Source organism: Musa acuminata, chromosome BXJ3-2 (assembly GCF_036884655.1).
Source record: "Musa acuminata AAA Group cultivar baxijiao chromosome BXJ3-2, Cavendish_Baxijiao_AAA, whole genome shotgun sequence".
Lineage (NCBI taxonomy): Eukaryota > Viridiplantae > Streptophyta > Magnoliopsida > Zingiberales > Musaceae > Musa > Musa acuminata.
In genome coordinates this window covers 29,963,420-29,985,000 of record NC_088350.1, presented here as the reverse complement: position 1 = coordinate 29,985,000, position 21,581 = coordinate 29,963,420, and the positions used below count along the sequence as shown (strand labels likewise).

The window sequence follows — 21,581 nt, the reverse complement described above, 5'->3', positions numbered from 1 at the left end:
CTAATTTCTGTCTGACACCATTAAGTTCCTTGTCATATATGGTATACTCTAGCGACCTTCGTTGCTTGTCAAGCTGTTGATATTTTCTGAGCTCTTCTTTTTCTTCATCAAGTTCTCTTAATCTCTCCTCCAAATATTGAACAACTTGATCAATTTGTTTCCTCTTGTTACCTAGAAGAGAACAGAAACATGTAAAGATAGGAAAATTTGTATAGCGGAAAACCTTCTGAGCACTATATAGCTGAATTTACCAGTTTCTTGCATAATCTTCAAGCTCTCACGCCGTCTCTCCTCATACACACGGGTCCCACCAATCTCCTTCAATAAATCAAGGCGTTCGGAGTCCTTCATTAAGGTAAGAGAAGCTATCTACAAAGATAAGAAAAGAATTAGGGGTTACGGCAATTATATAAACATAAGAAATAAAGTAAACACCAACTATCAGCTTGTTTACCTTCCCTTGTTGAACCACATAATAAGGATTTGAGCGAGAGAAACCAGCACTCTCCAGCAAATTCATTACTTCTGTCTTTCTAACACATTAACGTAAGAAAGTTAATTTGGTTCTGAAAAGAAATATCATGCTTAAAGTGACAAATGCAACATTAGGGATACATACGTGACATGCTTCCCATCCAGGAAATATTCATCCTTTTTAAGACTTATTGTCCTCCGTAGACGCACCTCATCTCTATCAACCTGATGCAGAAGTTCTTAGTAGGAAAAAAAATAAGGATCAAAGTTGTTCATGATGATAGGTCTAGAATAACCTTCATGTAATATTTTTTTTCACACACTTTAATTTCATGTTTAACAAAGCTACCTGGAGATCATGATAGCTTTCTTTGTAAATTTGCACTTCCTAATGCTGTGACATTCGTTCAAATATTGGTCTGTATTCACAAGCCAAGGTCAAACTGGTACAGGATCTACTGACCATACCAACATCTACTGACAAAATATTTCTCAAACTATTTGTTGGCAATAATAAATCATGGCAATGTACCATATTAGTCTGCAGGCTGCCCTGTACTCTGTCAGGACCAGTACTAAATCCCTGGTTGTATTGTACATTGCTAAGAACACCAATCTTACACTAATTTAAATATCAGCCCCATAATTTATAATAAAATAAACAAAATACAAGAGAAAAAATCAGTAGCAACATGACAACAACTAATCCTGAACACAAATATTTCAGATTAGCTATACTTAATCAGTTCCTTATTGACTCCTGATCGATGAGATACATTCATCCAAGAGCTATCATATTATTCACTAGTGCTCAGTAGCAAAACAGAGTCTTAATCACCAACTATCATACCAGGCAACAAGAACAAAATTATGGAATAACAAGAAGAAATTATGCATAATCATAATGTTTTTGGCATTTTCCTGGTCCAAGGTGCTTGGATACATTAGCTTGAGACCATCGCATAATCTTAGAAATTCCCTATATTCAATAATGATCAGTGGAAAACTTACTGGGATGCGGTTGTCAGAATTGTCAAAAACTATCTCAACAAAAGCAGACACCACTTGGTGGCCCGCCCCCTCCTGTTCATTTTTTGCAGAAAGAATAAATCATCACCAGGTTCCAGAAAAAAAAAAACAAAGAGAAGGAAAGAACAAAGAATGCATACATGGAGAAGAGCATGCCTGTCTTCACTGCGCAGGTTTTGAAAGAGATCACTAAGGACAAATCGTATAGCTAGATGCATTTCCATTTCAAAAATCGAGTAAACCAAGCAAAAGTCAGCATGATAAGGAACAAACATAAGTTATAAAATTAAAACTGGCTAACTTAAAGTTCAAAACGACACTAAAGATGATTGAAGTTATTACCATGAAAGAAGTTTGTCTTTCCAGATCCATTGGCACCCACTGAAAAGACACACAAACATGCACACACACAAAAAAAATGCAAATTCAGTAAGCAATTCTTTGCAGCAAGTGACTACATTATTTTCAATCCAAATTTTACTACATCATGTTACTTACATCTCAAAAATGTCAAATCTTAGTCATATGCATGGAAAACAAAAATATTTTAAGTGGAAATGACATATGTCAGTAAGAACTGTAAGCCATATTCAAGAGAAAGTTATTTGGTTTCAGGCTTTGGAGATTTGAGTTCAGCTACCACACATTCATTTCGTCAGTAAGTCACCACAGAAACAAATCCATTTCTGCCCTTTCTTTCACAAGAGACATATATAGTATGAACCAGAACAGGCAAAGTGTTCCTCATGAAGGGCTTTCCCCAGAATAACTCCCTAGAGCATAATAGAACGAAGGAAACGCGGAAGAACAAGCTCAACAAAAGATACGGGAGAAGGCATTACCAACGCAATTTACTTTAGGGCTGAAGGGATCTGTCGAGACCTCCTCCTTGTAGCTCTTAAAACCTTCGATGATAACCTAAACCAAGAATTATTCAGAGGTACACCCCACGAATTTAACATAGAAATCAAACCAGATCACCAAAAATCTTAAAGAGCGGTCGAGAAGAGAGAACTGACTCGACACCACAGGAAAACAGCAAAATTACGGACTCGGGAAATGTCATATACCTTCTTTATGTGCATCCTGGAAAGAGTAGCCGATCTGAGTCAGACCATCAAAGACCTGAGCGAACGGGAGAATAACACGATCAGCGGCCAGCGAAACTAGGGTTCCAACTTGCCAGAGAAGAGATACATGCTGGAGGAGAACAAGGAGGTGTCGAGGAAGTGAGAAGGAGACGGATCAAAGCGAAGTAGTGAGAAGGAAACGAGGAAAAGGGGGGATGGAAGTGGCGGAGGAACCCTCACCTCGCAAGCTCTCTGCTTCGTTACTGACCGCCCGAGCCCTCTCTTTTCAACGGAAAGAGAGGAGGGAGATAAAGGGATGTAATAACGGGTAGAGTACCAAACCCGTTTTTTGCGGATTACATTTCGGATCCTATACCTTAGTAAACCCGATCCATTAAACGAGTCCATCGCCTGGAGGCCAGCCCTAGTCCAACGACCTACCTTCCTTGTGATTGGATACCAGGTGGGTCCCAACGACCCAAATCGATTATCCATTAATCCGAACCGGTCCGGCCTGACCCGACGCGAATGGGGAAACCGGAGTTGGTGATACTGTTCCAACTTCAAACACATAGGAGATCTGATCCAAACGAAGAAGACGAACGCAAAATGCGACTGCCGCTGACTTGAATTATATTTACATGAATCATCACGTAGATATACTGCCTTTAAATAAGCAGCTTTTCCTGCATTCCTATACCATGCAAATCCACTGTAGATTACTGGATATCCTACATAGTCGCACACTAAAAGTAACGTGTCAATGGGATGGAGACGCTGATAGATGCATCACTTGGAGTTTCCATTCTCCAAGCAGGTGATGGGAGGTTCCGTGGGGCCTTGCAGGTCGCCGTAGGCTTGCCAGCAGAAAGGGTCGTAGCTAGCTCCACGTTGCTTCAGCAGCTCAAGCTGTATGCCGTCGAGATGGATGCTTCGGCAAGGCTCGGTGTCGCTGCAGGCCAAGTACACCGGCTGGACGGTGTAAGTCCCCACGACGCCGTCGTAGGTGATGTCCGACAGCGCCACCGCGGAGGTTTGGTTCCGGCATTTGCTCTGGTCGCAGTAGAACTGGTCGATGACGATCGGGGTGGCCACCCGCGAGAGCTTGATCTTTGAGAATCGTATGTTCTTGACGTAGCCGGATCCACCCTGCAGCAAGGAACGAAGAGGACGCGTGTGAGGATGCCGAAGAGGTCTAAGAATTGTTGTACCTCGAGAACAGAGGAGATGTGGATCACCTGCCAAGTCTTGATCCTGACGCCGGTCATCGTGCCGACCATGTTCGCGTTCTGAACAGTGACGTTGGATACGGAAGCCTGCGTGTTGCCCTTGCCGAGCCCTCCGATGCTGATCCCATGACCTGGCCCGCAGTTCACGTTCTGCACCATGATGTTGGAGCAGCCTGTTTGGATGGATATGCAGTCGTCACCTGTGGAACAAAACATGCAGCAAGAAAACAATTTAATCATCTTCCATTTGTTTCATTCTTTTCTGTGCCTTTCTCACTACCGGTACTGATCTTTAGAATTACCACATCCCAAGTTGGTATCATGGATGGAGACGCCGACGGAGTTCTGGAGATGGATTCCGTCAGTGTTGGGACTGTCTCCAGGGGAAGAGACGGTGACACCGAAGACCTGAATATCATGGCTGCTGTCGAACTTGAGATGGCACTGCGGCGAGTTCTGAATCGTGATGCCGGTCACCGTTACATCGGAGCTCCCATAGAACCTCACGGCCTGATATACGATATACGAGACAAGAAGTCATTCGACGACGGCTCGGCCATATCTATCATCAAGAAATTAAGCTATGAATCGGGAGAATTGTTACCGACGGTTTGACGTGCGGCAATCGTCCACTGAGCTCGGTGCCGAACTGCTAGGAATTAATCATCACCATGCAAGATCGTTATCACGGTGTAATTGGCTGCGAATCCAGGCATTTGCGAAGGAGGAGGACTCACCGGATCGTCTCTGCTCCACCAGGCATTGCCCTGCCCTTCGATGATGCCTTGGCCCTGAATTCTGATACCTTTCAGCGATCTGAATTCGAGCCACTGTAACAGACCCGAGCCCCAAGCTTTACCACCAGGAGCAATGATCTTGCCATCCAACTGCAAGACATAATAGAAGTTCTCACTCTTTGCTGGATAAGCCGATCGTCGATTAGGAAACTTAACATCCGCTTTCTTCCTCGCAGCTTTCTTTAAGCGATGCAATTTACCTGGAACAAGATGTTGGACTTGCAAGGGCCCGAGAACGAGATTGGACCGACGAGGAAGTCCGAGTCTGCAGGAACAAGTACTCTCGACGGCGATCCCTCGCAAGCAGCTGCCCATGCAGCCTGGAATGCCTGCAACGAACGATACATCAACATCATGAATCTTATCCGGTAGTGCTGCTACAACATGGAAGAAAAAGAATGGGCCCACGATCACCTGGGTGTCATCGGTTACCCCATCGCCCTTGGCTCCGTAATCCAGCACGTTGAACGCCCCCCCGCCTTGGGGAGCTGGCGGAGACGACCTCGGGCTTGGCGACGGACCTGAACTTGGTTTCGGCTTCGGCGTTGGTCGGCGGGACCTCCCACTCCCTCTCCTTCCTGCCAACCAGGTGGTCAGGTCTCTCGTCGCGCCACAGGTTGCAAAGCATGAGCATGCAACGAACACCACGAGGAGGACGGTGGTCGCTAAGCCCCTCACGCTAACCCTGCCCATGTCTTTGTTCTTCTTCTTCTTTACCGGTGAGAGAATGCAATAGGGAGAGGGGGTTTAAATAGGCAGTGTCGCAAGGAACATATTTGTCTCATTCTACTGTCTATTGCACTGTTGCATGGAAACATATTTGGTGGATCCACCTACGATTACGATACCAAACCGGATGACGGAAGTGAATACAAGTATCAGCTTCGCATTGCACCATCAAAGGGCACACGTACAATGTCAACACAGCAATGGTCACGGGCGTGAATCGCAGTTCCTTTGTGGATGCCCATTAGCCACTGCCGTAAGCAAAGGAAACATGTGGTGGACCTCCAAATTACTTCTACTTCCCACTTAACTAAGCCGCCAGTCGAGGCTAAGGTAAAAGAAACATCAAGTCAGTTCCATTCCTTGGGTCCTTTATCCGCTACGAGCCAAAACAAAAACCCATATGACATGTATCCCATAAATTTTATAAAGATTATTCTAATTTCTAAACATATTATATTTAAGAATTTAAGTTGCATGCAATAATATATTGGTTGGTAGACGACGCTTCAAATGCTCAAACTATCTCTTGGTATCTTGTTGATGATGACAGAATCGAGCTTATTGGTTGGCATCACCTTCAATATTATCATAAATATGCACAAACTAGCTTTGTCTTTATCCTATTGTTCGATTAAGTCAAAGTAATTGCTTGCGTGTTGCTCATGTAATTAATGCATGTTTCAAGGAACATCAAATGCAGCACAGGTCCGACACATAAGATCTTTACAGGATCCAAAACTCAAAATAATGTGGACCCCAAAATGGTTACTTGAGAGGGCATTTTAAATGACATGCAATATGGATTTATGTGTTCTTGTAAGGGTTTGAGGGGCAAATGCGTGCACGTAGTTAAAGTTTAATCCTCTAAGCTAACAACTCTTCATGATGAACAATGACCATGGAGTCTGAGACCGGGGAAGATAAGATTACGTCTCCAAAGCCATAAGCTACTAAGTGCATGTTGTGTCGGGTGCAAACAAAGACACTGCTGTGTAGGAAGGCGATGCTTGTTCTTGCATGCAGTTCTCTCTCTACAGTGTGTTAGCATGTGATCATGGCTTGTCCGATTGTAAGAGTGGATTACGAAATCTTTATGCTGACAAAGTGCATGCATCACTGTATGTCTCTTGGTAGCATTTGTGCAAGTGCTCTCTTGGTAGCATTTGTGCAAGTGCTCACAACAAGTCAAAGACCTTAATTAATGGTCTTGATGATAATATTAATTTGAATAATTAATATTAGATGTAACAAAAAAATATAAATTTAGATTAAGATAAATAGATGAAGATGAGAAGACCTCCTCCGACCCATTCTTAGTGTTTCTTCAAAATTTTCTAATTCGATTTTGCTATCTTATCTTTCTAATAAATTTCTTGAGCCATCTCTATCCCTCGTATTGTGTGACCCTTCTTCGTCGGCTTACCCCTTATCTCTATTATCCCAATCGTATATATTTAAAATATTTTTTATTTTTTTTATTATCATCTTTCTATAGTTTTACAAAAGAGAATTATCATATTTCAATAGTCGTTTGAAGAAAATTAGTTGGAGTATACCGATTAAAAAAGAAAGAGAGGTCAATAGATCTAGAAAGTGAAAAAAAAATGATAGACAATAGAGTAAGCATTTATAATTAACTTTTTTCTATCTTCAAAAGTGAAAATTTATCTGTTTTGACTATTAAAATGAAAACTGTATTTATTTCATAAGGATCGTAGAATTTGATAGAAAATGATTTTGTTGAGTATGATATATAAGATCCCAATATTATTGAAGATAAAAAAAGGTTGAATAAATAAGAATACGTAGAAAGATATAAAAACTCTCTATATGCTACAATGACTAGATAAATTCTTATTTTCCCAAATCATGTCGGTATTAACATCAATAAATCTTAAAAATATTTTTTTAAAAAAATTGAGATATAGAAAAGGTAAAAATTCTAAATCTATCACATTTTTTTAGTCTCTTTTATTGTGAACCAAATGAGATCAAAAATCTAAAAGATCAAATAGTAATAGAAAAAAATTATAAAATTTATCTCCAAATTTTAATATAATTTCTATTACATTGTCATGATCTAGGTCGGGCTAGACCTTAAGAGAAAGATCACAATAGTAAAGATCATCTAGCACTCAAGACAAGGGATAAAACCAATCAACCGAGACAAAAGGAACTTCGAATGTAATAAAGAAATTTATCAATGTCTTTTTTTTTTAAATAGATATATTAGAAAGCATTACTCATTAAAAAATAAAAATTCAAATATTCCTTCAAGCTTTTATTATAAAAAAATGATGATCTTAAAAAAAATTATGAGAACAAAAATCAAACAAATTATCATGAAAAAAATAATTATAAAAATAAGGATAAAGAAGATTTTTTTATAATATCTGATGAAGAGCGGATGTAATAATCATATGATAGTGGACAAAAGTTTATTTCAAAGACTTGATGATTCAATTAGATATATAATGTAGATGAAAAATAATAATAAAATTTAGGTGAAACAATTGTTATAAATATCGAATATAGTAAAAAATTTATTGATGATATGATGTTTATTCTTGGTTGAAAATAAAATCTCATTAGTATAAGACAACGGATAAGAAAATGCTCCTGTATTATTTGTGATGAGAAGAAAATTTTTGATTTGTGATAAGAAATCTAAAAAGTTGATAGTAATTGTGAGGATGATAAAAAGTAAAATATTTTATTTATTATTTTTAAAATTTTCTTACATGCATTTTTATTGATGAATCGACATTATAACATAAAAGATATAGTCGTCTGAATTATGATGAACTAGAACTATTAAATCAGAAATATATATTAGTTGATTTGCCTAAGATTAAGAATAAAAATATTATTTATGAATCACTTATTTTTAAAAAATAATATGAAAGTTTCTTTCATACAAGTCAAGGAGCCAAAGAATGATTAAAACTTATGCATAAAGATATTCATGAGCCTGTGCAAACTATCTCATAGAAGTAAATATTTTCTGTTATTTACATATGATTGTCGCAGGATGATGTGAGTTTATTTTCTAAAAGAAAAAAACTTAGGCTTTTCTTATTTAGGGTGAATTCACTTTCAAATTTTTATTATTATAAGAATTTAGACATTTACAGAAAACTAGCTGCATGCTATACCTTCTAACAAAATATATTAGAAGAGTGGAAGAACCGATAAAGACTACCATGTGTATGCTTAAAGAAAAATTAATAGCAAACGACTTTTAGGCAGAAGCTGCAAGTACAATAATATATTTGTTAAGCTGCTTTGTACAAGGAAAAAAAAATACTTTATGAAACATGGTTGAATAGAAATCCAAATGTAAGTTATTCATATGCATTTGATTTGATTTTTTTACTTTTGTGTTCCTACATAAAAAAGAAGCAAATTTGATGATAAAAATATTAAATACATATTTGTGGGGTTTAGTAATAAAATAAAATGTCTCAGACTGTATGATATTATAACTAAGAAGTTGAACATAAATCTCTGAGATGAATAATATGTTGTTACAAGATGTCAAATAATTTAGCTTCGAAAAATTTTAATAGATCTTTAAGAAAAATAAGATAAACCAACTAAAATCTTCTACAACAATAAGTCCATTATTGCAACGATGAAGAATCATATTTTTTTGTAAGTACACCAAACATATCAAAGTTTGATATTATTTTATTCGTAAACTGATTGAAAAAAGAGAAATTCAAATAGACTCCTATAATACTGAAGACTAGCTTGTCGATATCATTACAAAAGTTTTGTCAAAAGAAAAAAAAATTAGTTTTTTCAAAGTTAACTTTGGGTTATAACTATTTTGAATTAAAAGAATGATAAATTTAATATAAATAGTTAGGATTAGATGTAACAAAAGATTAAAAAAATAAAATTAAGATAAATAGTTGAGGATAAGAAGATTTATTGATTATAATTATTTTTTAAAAAAAATATTTTATTTTTGGTAAATATAAATAAATACTTTTAGATGAATCGAAAATACTACATATTAGAATTACTCGTCATCCCTTTTGCTATCTTCTCTTTCTTCTCGTTGCAGTTTTACAGAAATCAATCACTTCAAACCATTTAAGTCGCACGATTAGTTTAGGATCTGCTATTCTTAGAGATAGCTGGAGTTAAATAGTAAGTGGATATCTCAAAAGAATCACAATAGTTCGATGGTCTTTTCTTTTTCTGCTGAACTAAATCTTGGCATCTGTCTATCTATATATCTATCTAATATCCATCTATATATCCATTCAACTATGAATCAATCAGCCAATCAATATATCTGTCTACTATATTGTAAGAATATGATTTTTTTTGGAAGTAAATAGCAAATGACTCCCTACACGATCGAGAGTAATCAGAACTTGTGGATTTCTTCTTCTTCTTCTTCTTTTTCTGATTTGGTGTTTTTCTTCCATCCAGTTTTGTGATTTTAGTGAATAATGCACCATTTGGATATGAATTTGTTGTCATAGGTGTGTACTATTAGCATCATTCTGATTTTTTTTCACAGGTTAATAAAACCACTAATAAGAAGTATATTGCAGTTCTTTTATTGGCTAGAAATTTTGTGAAAGCCCATATTTTGTATAAAAAGGATAATTTTGCTAATATTATTGATGTGATTATAGTATTTGTGACACTCCATTTTGGTCTCCTATTATAAGCTGTACTAAATTTGAATTGATTTATATGGATTGAATGAATACACTATTATTTTACGATATAAGTATTATGAACCAGTGATTCAACCTCATTAAATCAAGCGAATGGATCAATAGTTTTTCTTGACATAATTTTGGTTAAATTAACTTTATGTTTATGTTAGCTAATTACATCAATCAAAGTGGGCGACTGCATGTTTGGTCAATTCTTCTATGTGATATTTATTTCCATTAAGAACTAACAGGCGATTGATATGAAATCAGGAATTTGTTTGACACATGAGGAAGTTGCATTCAACACTCTTCTCCTTCCACAACATCTCCTCATTAACTTTCAATCGTATGACATTTATATTCCAATTCGAAACAAGTCATTTAGATGGGAAGTAAAGAAATGGGACGACTGATTCTAAATCGACCAACTTTTCTATTGATATCTCAACATCTTTCCCATTGTATTTATATTCCAATTCGAAACAAGTCATTCGACACTATCGCTTTCTCATCTTAATGATATCGTCATTCAGTCAATCAACTTGGCAAACGATCGAGACAAGGAAGAAAGAGTTGACGTCTTTTATGTTTTTACACGTCACCTATCAGAGAATTATTATGAACTATTTTGGTTCATTTTCGTGGGGAGGTTAACTTGAATCATACGTTGAATATTGTACTTTGACGATGAAAGAAGACTTCTCTGATGGCAAATTGAATTAGTTTACGTATATAAGTCCTTAAATTTAAGATATTGGGTCGATAACTATAATATAATTTAGAGCATAATAAAATAAAATAAGATTTCACAATCTTCAGTTCAAATCATTCACGCTACTCTTCAAAGTACTCATTTTCATATTTATTCGTTCTAACATCATGCATAGTCAAAATATGTGGTAATATTTTCCCCCACAAATAATTCCACCATTCTAAGTTTTACTTTACGAATCGATAATCCTTACAACCTTATAATTCTACTATTCGAATTAACATATTAAATGATCGATTTTATCATTTTAATTATCCATAACCCCTCAAGTGACTCTTTTAAGTGCCTTCAACATATCTGAGGATAATAATGGCGATAAGACTCGGGCTAACGTTAGCTACCCCAGATGACGCTTCACGGCTCGATCGACCCGACAACACCTGGTCAAACGGACCAGAACACCGGTCGAGGGGCATTAATATCTTGCTCAGGCCCAATCATTCACGCCAACACCGTTATTAGACGTGGCCGGGAGTACGATCCTGCTCCCTGCAAAACAGACACAATAGACACAGCAAGTAACCCTATAAAAACCTCGCTCCCGAGAGGCGCAGGGGAAAAGGGGGGAAAAAAAAGAAAAAAAAAAAACCTCTTCACTTCATCTGACTTGATCGTCGGAGGGGTCGGGCTGAGCACCCCGATCCGACCTTTGTGCAGGTGCGAAGCCGAAGGTCCCACTGGACGCGCAGGCGAGGAGTTCTTGTCCGGAGGAAACGACGACCCCATCCCGATCGGACCACCGTAATCGACCACCTCAGCAGTCTCGAGGAACGTCCCAGGAAGATCCCCCATCATCCGGACTCGAACCGAGCCACGTCGACCCCGATGCCACGGCTTAAGGTTGTTTACACTAACAATATCCTAGAGACTAACATAGTTTGACGCTAAACAGCTCATCACCTACTCTCTCTCTCTCTCTCTCTCTCTCTCTCTCTCGTGTTGTAGTAATAATATTTTTTTCATTACACTTTAAAAAGTAGAGGTGAAACATTATTTTTCTTTGTGGTCGCTTTGGCCTTCCGCGAAGCGTTCCAAATCGTGTCCCGTCGAAGGTAACGTCCAAAGCATGACAACAGCTTTTTAACATGCAGTGTCCTTCGACCGGACGGGTAGGTTGGTTGGACCGACGACCCGACTACAGGTCAGAGGATGACCAAATGCACCGAGTCAGAGCGATGGACGAGTGAGCAACAACTAATCGAAAATAAATACATGAACGGCAATCCAACGTATACGTATGCATATAATGATCGACAGCTTCTTAAGTGACTGATTAATACGTAATAGCACAGGCAGTCAAAAGAGGAAGAACATGACGGCCATCACCAGTCGCAGGTGCGTTGTTGGTCACATAGCAAACAGCAATTCGGATACGGCATCGCCCGCTGGCGGACGGCGACCCACCAACCCCCGGTTGATGGACTAAATATACGACGTATTTATTTATCTTGCTTATAATATAAATAATTAATCAAAATTAAAATACATCAACTCTTTGGGATCCACCCACCTAACCATAGTACCAATTATCCTCCGCATTATTATTATATTTCTCCTACTTGTTACATTTAATTAGGATGCAACGGGAAATTGGTCTTTGATCGAGCACACAATTTTGACCGCGAGACTCAGAAGGGGACGTGAGCATGCGTTGATTTTTGGGGGCCATCAAAATTGACCATGCACCGTCGATTTTGAACGATCTTAATTTTGCACAGGGATGCTGCGAATATATAATTTAGCAAGTGGACTAACTCACGGTCGGATCGATCCCGATTTGGGTTCGGCCGGAATCACCGGATTACGGATTGGACCGATCGATCGGTTCAGCGGTGCGTCGCTTGCTGAACGTAGACGCGATCGTGGGCCAAGTTCGTCCCACCGGATTTGCACGGAAAGTCACGTCAACCATCCATTTTCCTTTGAACCGAAGCAAAAAAAAAAAAAAGGGCAGTCATTTCGGGGATCGTAATTGTTGTGGACACCGAAGCTTGCCGATGAATCATGGCCTATAAATGGAGTCGCTCCGCCACGGCCTCCCTCACCACCGCGATCCTGCGAGAAAACAAGGGGAAAAGGAGATAATCGTTGACCGAGGAGAGAATGGCGAGCGAGAAGAGCAAGATCCTGATCATCGGGGGCACGGGGTACATCGGCAAGTTCATCGTGTTTGCGAGCGCCAGGTTAGGTAACCCTACCTTCGCTCTCGTCCGGAGCACCACCGCCCCCGCCGGCCAACCCGAGAAGGGCAAGCTCCTGAGCGACTTCCAGGCCGCCGGCGTCACCCTGGTCCAGGTAAAGTTGATGCCAACCGCACCACACCGCGCTCCTCTTCTTCTCCCTCCGGGAGCCCTTTTTCTGATGAGAGCTTCGTCCTGTCGTCTGATCGATAGGGGGATATATATAACCACGAGAGTCTGGTTAAGGCGATCAAGCTGGTGGATGTGGTCATCTCCCCCGTCGGCTTCGGGCAGCTGAGTGATCAGACTAAGATCATCGACGCCATCAAAGAAGCCGGAGGACACATCAAGGTGCCCCTTTTTCCTCCTCTACAATTCTTTTAATCTACGATGCAATCGGTAGTAATCGGAAAGGGGAAGGATGTTGGCAAGGAGGAGGGGGGACAGGGGAGGAAGAAAAGCCCTGTCCCGAACAGGATCTGATCTAAATCAAAAGATATGTGCCATAATCTCCATAATTTATTACTCTGAAATTGTTGGGGAAACAAAGAAAATAAAAAGAAGAAGTGCTACATTAAAAAAAAACGATTTTTTTGTCATTCCCTGTCCTCTTAAGGGGTGAATGATCTTGAATTCCTAAACCCCTCAAGAATTAAGAGTAAATAGTGTTGAACAGATTATGATATAAATCCTCTTAGGATGACTGACGTTAGCCATTTACTTGATGTTTTTTGAATTGAAGATGATCTTTTAGTCCAATTTTTGGGCTGCTTTTGTTTCTTGATGTATTATAAGGTAGAAAATTTATTGCCGTATTGTTGAACACTATCAGCTAATGGAATAAACCAGAGCAACATCACAATGAATTGGGTAGGAATTATTACCATTGTTGCGGTAGATACCAAACATTCCATACTAAATATCAAAGATGTTGATTTGAACTACGGAATGCACATCAAAATGTGGCTTCCTCTTCCTAAAAGTTTCAAGCTGAATGTTTGCATCATGGGTGAGTTCGCAGAGGTACCTTCCATCGGAGTTTGGCAACGACGTAGACCGAAGCCATGCTGTGGAGCCAGCAAAGTCGACCTTTGTCGTCAAGCAACAAATTAGAAGGGCTGTTGAGGCATCGGGGATCCCTTACACCTTTGTATCTTCCAACTTCTTCGGTGGGTATTTCCTCCCGGTATTGGGACAGGCAGGAGCCACTGGTCCTCCCACGGACAAGGTTGTCATCTTAGGTGACGGGAACACAAAAGGTATGGCGTGAATTCCTCTTCGTCTTCTTTTGCAAGATGTAAAATATATGGCCATCTCTTATTTGATGGCGTTTTTTTTCCTCCTACAACAGCGATCTTTCTCAATGAAGACGACATCGGGACATACACAATTAAAGCAGTGGATGATCCGAGAACCCTGAACAAGGTTCTATATCTGAGACCTTCCGCCAACATCTTGTCTCATAACGAGCTCATTTCCCTCTGGGAGAAGAAGGTCGGCAAGACCTTCGAGAGGGTCTACGTCCCAGAAGAAGAAGTCCTGAAGCAGATCCAAGGTGCTTAGGAACTTCCTTTCTGTGCGTAATACTTCCATGACCTGTAAGCCCGTCTGCTAACCCAATTGCTTCTGTCTTTCAGAGGCGCCAATCCCTCTCAACGTCATGCTCTCTATTTGCCACTCCGCCTTTGTGAAGGGTGACCACACCAACTTCGAGATCGAGCCATCTTTCGGCGTGGAGGCCACGGCTCTGTTCCCTGACGTCAAGTACACCACCGTTGACGAATTCCTGAACCGTTTCCTGTGAGAGCACGTCGTCGTCGGTGGCTAGCAGCCGGTCAACAACGTAGGCAGCTTGGCTTGGACGGTTCGATGAGTGTGTGTTGTGGTTGATGCTTTTCTTGTGCCCCGTGCTGTAATGGCCGTATGTTGCCCGCTGTTCTTCCTCTTTCTTGTTCGAGCGCCATCGCCGCTAAATAATTTTGTTGTCCTCCTTCCCAGAATACTAAATTAATAAGGCGCTTTGTTCCGTTTAGCTGCTTGTGGCTTCAATTTCTGCTCCTCGCTGCGCACCATAGAATGCTCTCGAATTATCATTAAATTGGCCAGAAAGCGAAGGATCGTATATGGTCGACCAATCTACTCCCGCGTACAGTAGTTGATACTGTGATTCGATAATTATACACGGTAAAATTAAGATATTGAGTTATTCTCACTCGATCATAAATCTCCCTTAAGAACACAAATGAACAGTTCACAATTGAGAAACGAAAACCATTTCTGAGATTAAATTCACGGGATCGATTCCACTTCTGGTGTTTAGCAGTGTACCAACGCAAATTCGTCCTGGGATAAGCACAACAAGTGCTACACAAAGCGTCACCGACAATTATTGTGGGGAAGAAAACAGAACACATAGTGATAAGGATAATATTTATGATGAGACTCGGTTGACATCTTGATAAGGACAGTAATTATGATGAGACTCGACTGACGACTTGATAAGGACAGTAATTATGATGAGACTCGACCGACGCCTGATGACGCCTCACGCCTCGATCGGCTCGACGGAACCCGGTCAAACGCACCAGAATGCAGACCGAGGCCCATTAACGACCTGTTCAGACTCTGTTCTTCACGCCACGCCAATACTAGCGTCAGACGCAACCCGCTCTCTTCAAGCAGTCGTATCAGACACGATAAGTCACCCTATAAAAGCCCCGCCCCTCTGAGGGGTGGAGAGGGGGGAGGGGCAGAAGAACTACTCCACTCCACATCACTGATTTGATCGTCGGAGGGGTCGGGCCGAGTTTCCAACCCGACCTGTGTCCAGGTAAGGAGACGAAGCTATTCTCTCGAAACAAGCCACGTCGGGACGCCTTCCTCTCAGATACCCCGACGAAGCCCGACGCGATCCGATCCGCGCGGTCGGTCACTTTAACAATCCCGAGAGACCTCGAGCAAAGATCTCCGCCATTCGATCCCGGAACAAGCCGCGTCGGCCCCGAGGCCACGGCACAAAGTTGTTTACACAAACACATAGTTCGAAGGTAATGTAGAAGTACATCATCGTGTTAATTAGCAGATCAATCAGCCGTCATGCAACCCCAAATGCAGAAAAGATACGAGTGCTTCATTCACCGGTTTCACTTCATTGGCATCCATTCTCCTTATTAATTCCTCGAAAACACGATCAGATAACTGATGTCCGTCAGCTGCTTGTGTCATTCCCTGTCAAAGGAGCTGGAGCTGGAGCTGGCGCTGGCGCTAGTCTTGGTGCTCGTACCGTTGTCCTCGCTGTGGTGTTCTTCGACTGGCCAGTCTCTGCAATGCCCATCGTTCTCCTGCTAACCTTCACATCATATGTCGCCTCTGATATCAGATGAAATGGAGGAGAAATTAGTTTCTCTACGAAGTGAAATCATAGGGTTAAAAGGTTTCGACGTTCTTACTACTCCTGCCACGTAAAAGATGGAAACTACAGTTTATTTTGATGCAGCCAAATCAGAAAAAAAAAAACTCATTCCAATGTGAACAAATCTTCAAGAAAAATGCCTCGTACCTGTGGGGTCATAACTTTGTTTTGCTGATGCTGACCATACAACAAGAGTTGGGGTGATGATGGCGAGCAGAGCCCAGAAGAAGAACACCAGAGCGTAGCCTCTCGGAGGCATATCTCAACTGTGCAAGAAGAAACGGGAGCTTTTGGGGAAGAAGGAAGGAGAGAGAGAGAGAAATCCGAGGCCACTGATATGTCGATCGACACGTCTATTGGACTCGAGAAATTGCTCGGATTGCGGAGAATGTTATCGCAAATACTCGAACAAATAAGGCCATCTGGCTTTCTGGTCAGCTACGTGATCGCAATTCTCTACACGACTCATTCCGTAGTGTTGCGCATGTCTCAGGGATATAAGTCCGCTGTGTCGTGCGTGTCACCTTTGTCCATCTCGGGTTAAGCCATGCACGGACGGTCATTGACTCGAATTCAGATTTGACCATCTGAAGAACCACTCTCTCATTTCTCTTGTTCCTGTCTTTACCAACAAAACACTCTACATTGGCACGCGTGATGGATTCGTCCGAAATCCCAACTTGGGCTCAGTTGGGCCGGGTCTAATTCGGCCAGATTGCAACCCAATTACCGCATCCCCACCACAGAGAGAGAGAGAGAGAGAGAGAGAGAGAGAGAGAGAGAGAGAGAGAGAAGGTCGCAAGTCCGAGATCATGGTTGGTGTGGTTGACCGGAAACAAAGATGAAAGATGACATGTGCTCGCCACCAGAGAAAAAGCCAACGATAAACAAAGAGCTTCACCTACCACATCACATATCGTCCATAGATTAAAGCTGAATTCAAAGGGGAGGGAGGGTGAGGTGGGATCATCATCAGCGGATTAACGGTGAACACAAATCGTAGAGCTGCCCGTCGGTATCGGACTGGCTTTATGGACTCGTGTCGTCTTCCTCCTGTGGCTTCTATTCTTTTGGCGCGTCACACTAAGGGTTGGTTGGAAGAAAGCGAAGCGGTTGGCTTTTGACTGTAGTGAACCCAAACAAGTCTAGCGGTGTTGAATTAATATGTTGCAGGACCCACTCACTTTCTCGAGCCATCAAACTTGACGTTTCTCGCAATCAATTCGAACCAACCAATGTGAACAAATAATACATTTTCTTCTTCCAAATTCATCGAGCTCTCGCCACGATGACGAAGGGGTCGTGGATCGACACGTTGACACCCCTGCCATGTTGTATTGTCAGTCTTATACCTAAGACCCAGCACATGATTGCGAGGACCGACTCATTTGGAGTAAGAAAAGATGTGGACGGAAACTGATAGGGGTAAAAACGGATTTGACATAACACGCCAGATTTGACGTAATACACCCCTCACATCAGACACTCCTGTGCGGCACACTGCCCCAGGGAGCGAGCATTAACACCGACGTAACGTACACCCGAACCCACCGTACCCAAACGACCTCATCGGCTGACCCCTCATGACCGACCGAAGCAGGGGAAGGCGTCGACTGACCCTCCCCACGCCCTACGACAGCTCGGCCTTCCACGCAACGCCCACGACGACTGCAGACGCCCTCAGAGGTACGGCCCTGCTCCGACAGGATGGCACATCAGGTAACATCAAACCCACTTATAAATACCCCTTGGCTCCCAACGGGCAAAGGGGGGGACGATCTCACTCAATAACTCCACTCCATATCACTGACTTGATCGTCGGAGGGGCCGGGCCGAGCCACCGACCCGACCTGTGTGCAGGTACCCGACCGAAGCTAACCCTACTCGGCATCGCGGAACTTTCCAGCCAGGTCCCCTGCATCGGCCACCGCAAGATCCCAAGGGGAGCCATGTCTGATCTCAGCCATTTGGAGCCCTGAACCAGCCGCATAGACCCTGAGGTCACGGCTAAAAAAATTACTTACCGTAACAGAAACCATGAAGCGTTTTTTTGGATCGTCATTCGTACCGCAGCTACGGTCACAATTGAATCTAATTATCTTTTCACACCATCCAAATCAATCAAGTTAAATAGTAGTTAAAATTATTCTGAAATAAGAGAGAGTGATCGATGAACGGAAAGAATCTACGATTATGTGGGTCCAAATCCAAGATAAGAATGACGTGTGACTTACGGTCCATCTTCCATCTGATACATACGTGATCTATATGGCGTAAGGTTCGTGGCCCCGATACCGACTGCGGACCCCACCCCCATGTCCTCACTCACCCACTCTACGTCGATGGCCGTCTGATGTCAGTCTCGCGTCAGGATGACGACGTTGGACGTGCACGCATCTCGACCGTTCAGTCTTACCAGGTGGTCGAGCACACGGCGGTCGACCCGCGCCCCACCCACGTAACCCGGACGGAGCCACCGAGCGGAACGTAAATGTTAGGTCACCAACCACATGAAGATAACCTTTTGGCCTCCGATGAGGACAACTTCATTCGAGGTCGAGGGTCACACGACGCACCTTCCTACATGTCCGTAACCCAACCCTCGTTGTCTCTTTCCCGTCTCCTACAATAATTAGATACGAAGCTTCATTTTTTGGGATCAATGGAAAATGGAAACAAGACATACGGAATGGAAATACCATACGGTCTTCATTTCAGATCTACCTCACATACATTTCAGATCTACCTCACATACGGTTGGTGGATCGAAATAATGGGCCCTGCCAACGTCGACCGTCTGCGATTGACTAGAGTCAGCATCGCAATGCACAGTCTCAGGCCGTCGCCCACTCCACCCATTTCTGTTCATCACGCATGCGTGCTAATATTTGCTCCGGAGATGCACTTGAGGTCTATATATACGCGCTATATTACTGGCATATCTCGGCATCCATCCTCGCCAAGAGTCTACTCCGGTGGCCGTCTTTCTCACCTCGCTTCCCTGTCTTCCTGCCCTCCGGCCCGCCATGGAGTGCACGAACGGCTTCCGCACGACGCAGAGCGCCGACGGCCCGGCGACGATCTTGGCCATCGGCACCGCGAACCCCAGCAACGTCATCGACCAGAGCGCTTATCCTGACTTCTACTTTCGGGTTACCAACTCGGAGCACTTGCAGGATCTCAAAGCCAAGTTCAGACGCATCTGTAAGACGCGCTCGTCCTCGAGAGTTCATCCTTTTTTCGTTTCGTTGCCCTCCGAATCATCATATTTGAGCTGTTCGTTTATGTGTGTGTCCGAATGATGCGGGTATTGTATAGGTGAGAAGGCGGCGATCAAGAAGCGGCACTTGTATCTGACGGAGGAGATCCTGAGGGAGAACCCGAGCCTGTTGGCTCCCATGGCGCCCTCCTTCGACGCGCGTCAGGAGATCGTGGTGACCGCAGTGCCGGAGCTGGCCAAGGAGGCCGCCGCCAAGGCCATCAAGGAGTGGGGGCGCCCCAAGTCGGACATCACTCACCTCGTCTTCTGCTCCGCCAGCGGCGTCGACATGCCCGGTTCCGATCTCCAGCTCCTCAAGCTCCTCGGCCTGCCCATGTCCGTCAGCCGCGTCATGCTCTACAACGTCGGCTGCCACGCCGGCGGCACGGCGCTCCGCGTCGCCAAGGACCTCGCGGAGAACAACCGTGGCGCCCGTGTGCTTGCCGTCTGCTCCGAGATCACCGTGCTCTCCTACCGCGGCCCCGACGCCGCCCACATGGAGAGCCTCATCGTGCAGGCCCTATTCGGCGACGGGGCGGCGGCGCTCGTCGTGGGGGCGGACCCGGTCGAGGGGGTCGAAAGGCCCATCTTCGAGGTGGCGTCGGCGTCGCAGGTGATGCTCCCGGAGAGCGCGGAGGCGGTGGGGGGCCACCTCCGGGAGGTCGGCCTCACCTTCCACCTCAAGAGCCAGCTGCCGGCCATCATCGCCAGCAACATCGAGCAGAGCCTGGCGGCGGCGTTAGCGCCGCTGGGCCTCTCGGACTGGAACCAGCTATTCTGGGTGGTGCACCCGGGCGGGCGGGCCATCCTGGACCAGGTGGAGGCGCGGCTGGAGCTGCACAAGGATCGCCTCGGGGCGACTCGCCACGTGCTTAGCGAGTACGGAAACATGCAGAGCGCCACGGTTCTCTTCATCCTGGACGAGATGCGGAAGCGGTCGGCGGCGGCGGGCCAAGCCACCACCGGCGACGGTCTCGACTGGGGCGTGCTCCTCGGCTTCGGCCCGGGCCTCTCCATCGAGACCGTCGTCCTCCACAGCGTGCAAATCTAGTCTTCCATATCAAGCAAACCCCTAAACGGATCGAGGCACTTGCGGGATCTCAGACACCCGTCAACGACACACTCTGAAATCGAGTCCAAAACTCTCCGACCACTGTTCATACTTATTATTATCGGTGGCAGAATACTTCACTTGTTTTCGCGTCGACCAATGTTTCCCGCTTCCCCATTTATTATCCTCAACTACGCCATCCAATATCATAATCGGAGACGCAGAACAGTGCTACTACCGAATTCATATGATAAATCCAGCAATCATCATCGAACTAATGCTTAATATAACGATGAAAATTATTTCCATCCCCAATCAATTTTTAATTTAATAAAAATAATAATTAAAGAAGCCGAATAAACATTAGTAGAGGTCGGTCGGATCTATATAACTTTCATGTTATTTGAATCCATATCTTAACTCGACGTATCTTTAAAAAAGACGATGCCGTCATGTATGCTTGTGTTTGACCATTGCTGTGAGGGCACAGGCGTTACTTTTGTTCCTCTTAAGTCCATCGATTATTGGCAGATCAACGAAGATTATCGCGATGAGGAAGATGAGGATAGGAATTTGGCTGCAGCGACCGAAGGCAAGGGCGAAGCTTTGTTTTTCTCAGTGGCATTGGTCAGTAGTCAAAGGAGCTTCGTTTTTCTCACTATTCTGATACCATAATAAAAATAATAGAAGATAAGAATAATTATCGAAGAAGTTTGATCGGAGAATAAAAAGATTTGCTCGGAAAATCTATCTCTATCACCTACGACTCACGTAGGGAGAGACGATCGGTGTTGTTTCGCTGACGGCGACTTCGATTTGGAGTCCGTACGGACGGGCAGGAGCTGTGATCCTATCTGTTTGAACGCGTTCGTAAATTGATGTGCATTAAGTTATACG

General features: G+C 43.2%; 4 protein-coding genes across 6 annotated transcripts in view; 2 read left to right on the top strand and 2 right to left on the bottom strand.

Annotated features, from left to right (window-relative positions):
• LOC103975554 (structural maintenance of chromosomes protein 3) overlaps positions 1-2,858 on the bottom strand; it is a 16,978-nt gene extending 14,120 nt beyond the window's left edge. Inside the window, exons 1-10 of one of the 2 annotated variants that reach the window (XM_065139451.1) lie at positions 2,814-2,858; positions 2,574-2,703; positions 2,346-2,421; positions 1,846-1,884; positions 1,644-1,711; positions 1,486-1,557; positions 620-699; positions 455-533; positions 252-369; positions 1-171 (exon numbers count right to left, since the gene is read on the bottom strand). The exon at positions 1-171 is cut by the window's left edge and continues 5 nt beyond it. In XM_065139451.1, the coding sequence (XP_064995523.1) occupies positions 1-171; positions 252-369; positions 455-533; positions 620-699; positions 1,486-1,557; positions 1,644-1,711; positions 1,846-1,884; positions 2,346-2,421; positions 2,574-2,588 (718 nt within the window). In that variant the 5' untranslated portion in view covers positions 2,589-2,703; positions 2,814-2,858. The remainder of the gene's footprint in view (positions 172-251; positions 370-454; positions 534-619; positions 700-1,485; positions 1,558-1,643; positions 1,712-1,845; positions 1,885-2,345; positions 2,422-2,573; positions 2,704-2,813) is intronic. The other variant, XM_009390552.3, reaches the window with a different exon arrangement.
• A 316-nt stretch (positions 2,859-3,174) lies between these two features.
• On the bottom strand, positions 3,175-5,314 carry LOC103975555 (polygalacturonase At1g48100-like). Of its 2 annotated transcripts, none has more exons than XM_009390553.3 (7): positions 5,014-5,314; positions 4,800-4,928; positions 4,540-4,689; positions 4,407-4,454; positions 4,105-4,312; positions 3,812-4,002; positions 3,175-3,722 (listed from the first exon to the last, which is right to left on the bottom strand). In XM_009390553.3, exons 1-7 carry the CDS (start codon positions 5,290-5,292, stop codon positions 3,363-3,365), a joined length of 1,365 nt encoding a protein of 454 aa, XP_009388828.2. In that variant the 5' UTR covers positions 5,293-5,314; the 3' UTR covers positions 3,175-3,362. The 2 variants fall into 2 exon arrangements, with proteins under 2 accessions (XP_009388828.2, XP_064994080.1); XM_065138008.1 differs by having other exon boundaries at positions 4,407-4,451.
• Positions 5,315-12,811: 7,497 nt separating this feature from the next.
• LOC103975556 (phenylcoumaran benzylic ether reductase Pyrc5) lies at positions 12,812-14,994 on the top strand. The gene is made up of 5 exons (XM_009390554.3): positions 12,812-13,077; positions 13,176-13,313; positions 13,984-14,221; positions 14,314-14,517; positions 14,600-14,994. The coding sequence occupies exons 1-5, from the start codon at positions 12,886-12,888 to the stop codon at positions 14,764-14,766; spliced, it is 939 nt and encodes a 312-aa protein (XP_009388829.2). The 5' UTR covers positions 12,812-12,885; the 3' UTR covers positions 14,767-14,994.
• Positions 14,995-19,235: 4,241 nt separating this feature from the next.
• LOC135631926 (phenylpropanoylacetyl-CoA synthase) lies at positions 19,236-20,832 on the top strand. The gene is made up of 2 exons (XM_065140074.1): positions 19,236-19,578; positions 19,693-20,832. Exons 1-2 carry the CDS (start codon positions 19,401-19,403, stop codon positions 20,682-20,684), a joined length of 1,170 nt encoding a protein of 389 aa, XP_064996146.1. The 5' UTR covers positions 19,236-19,400; the 3' UTR covers positions 20,685-20,832.
• Positions 20,833-21,581: the final 749 nt, after the last annotated feature.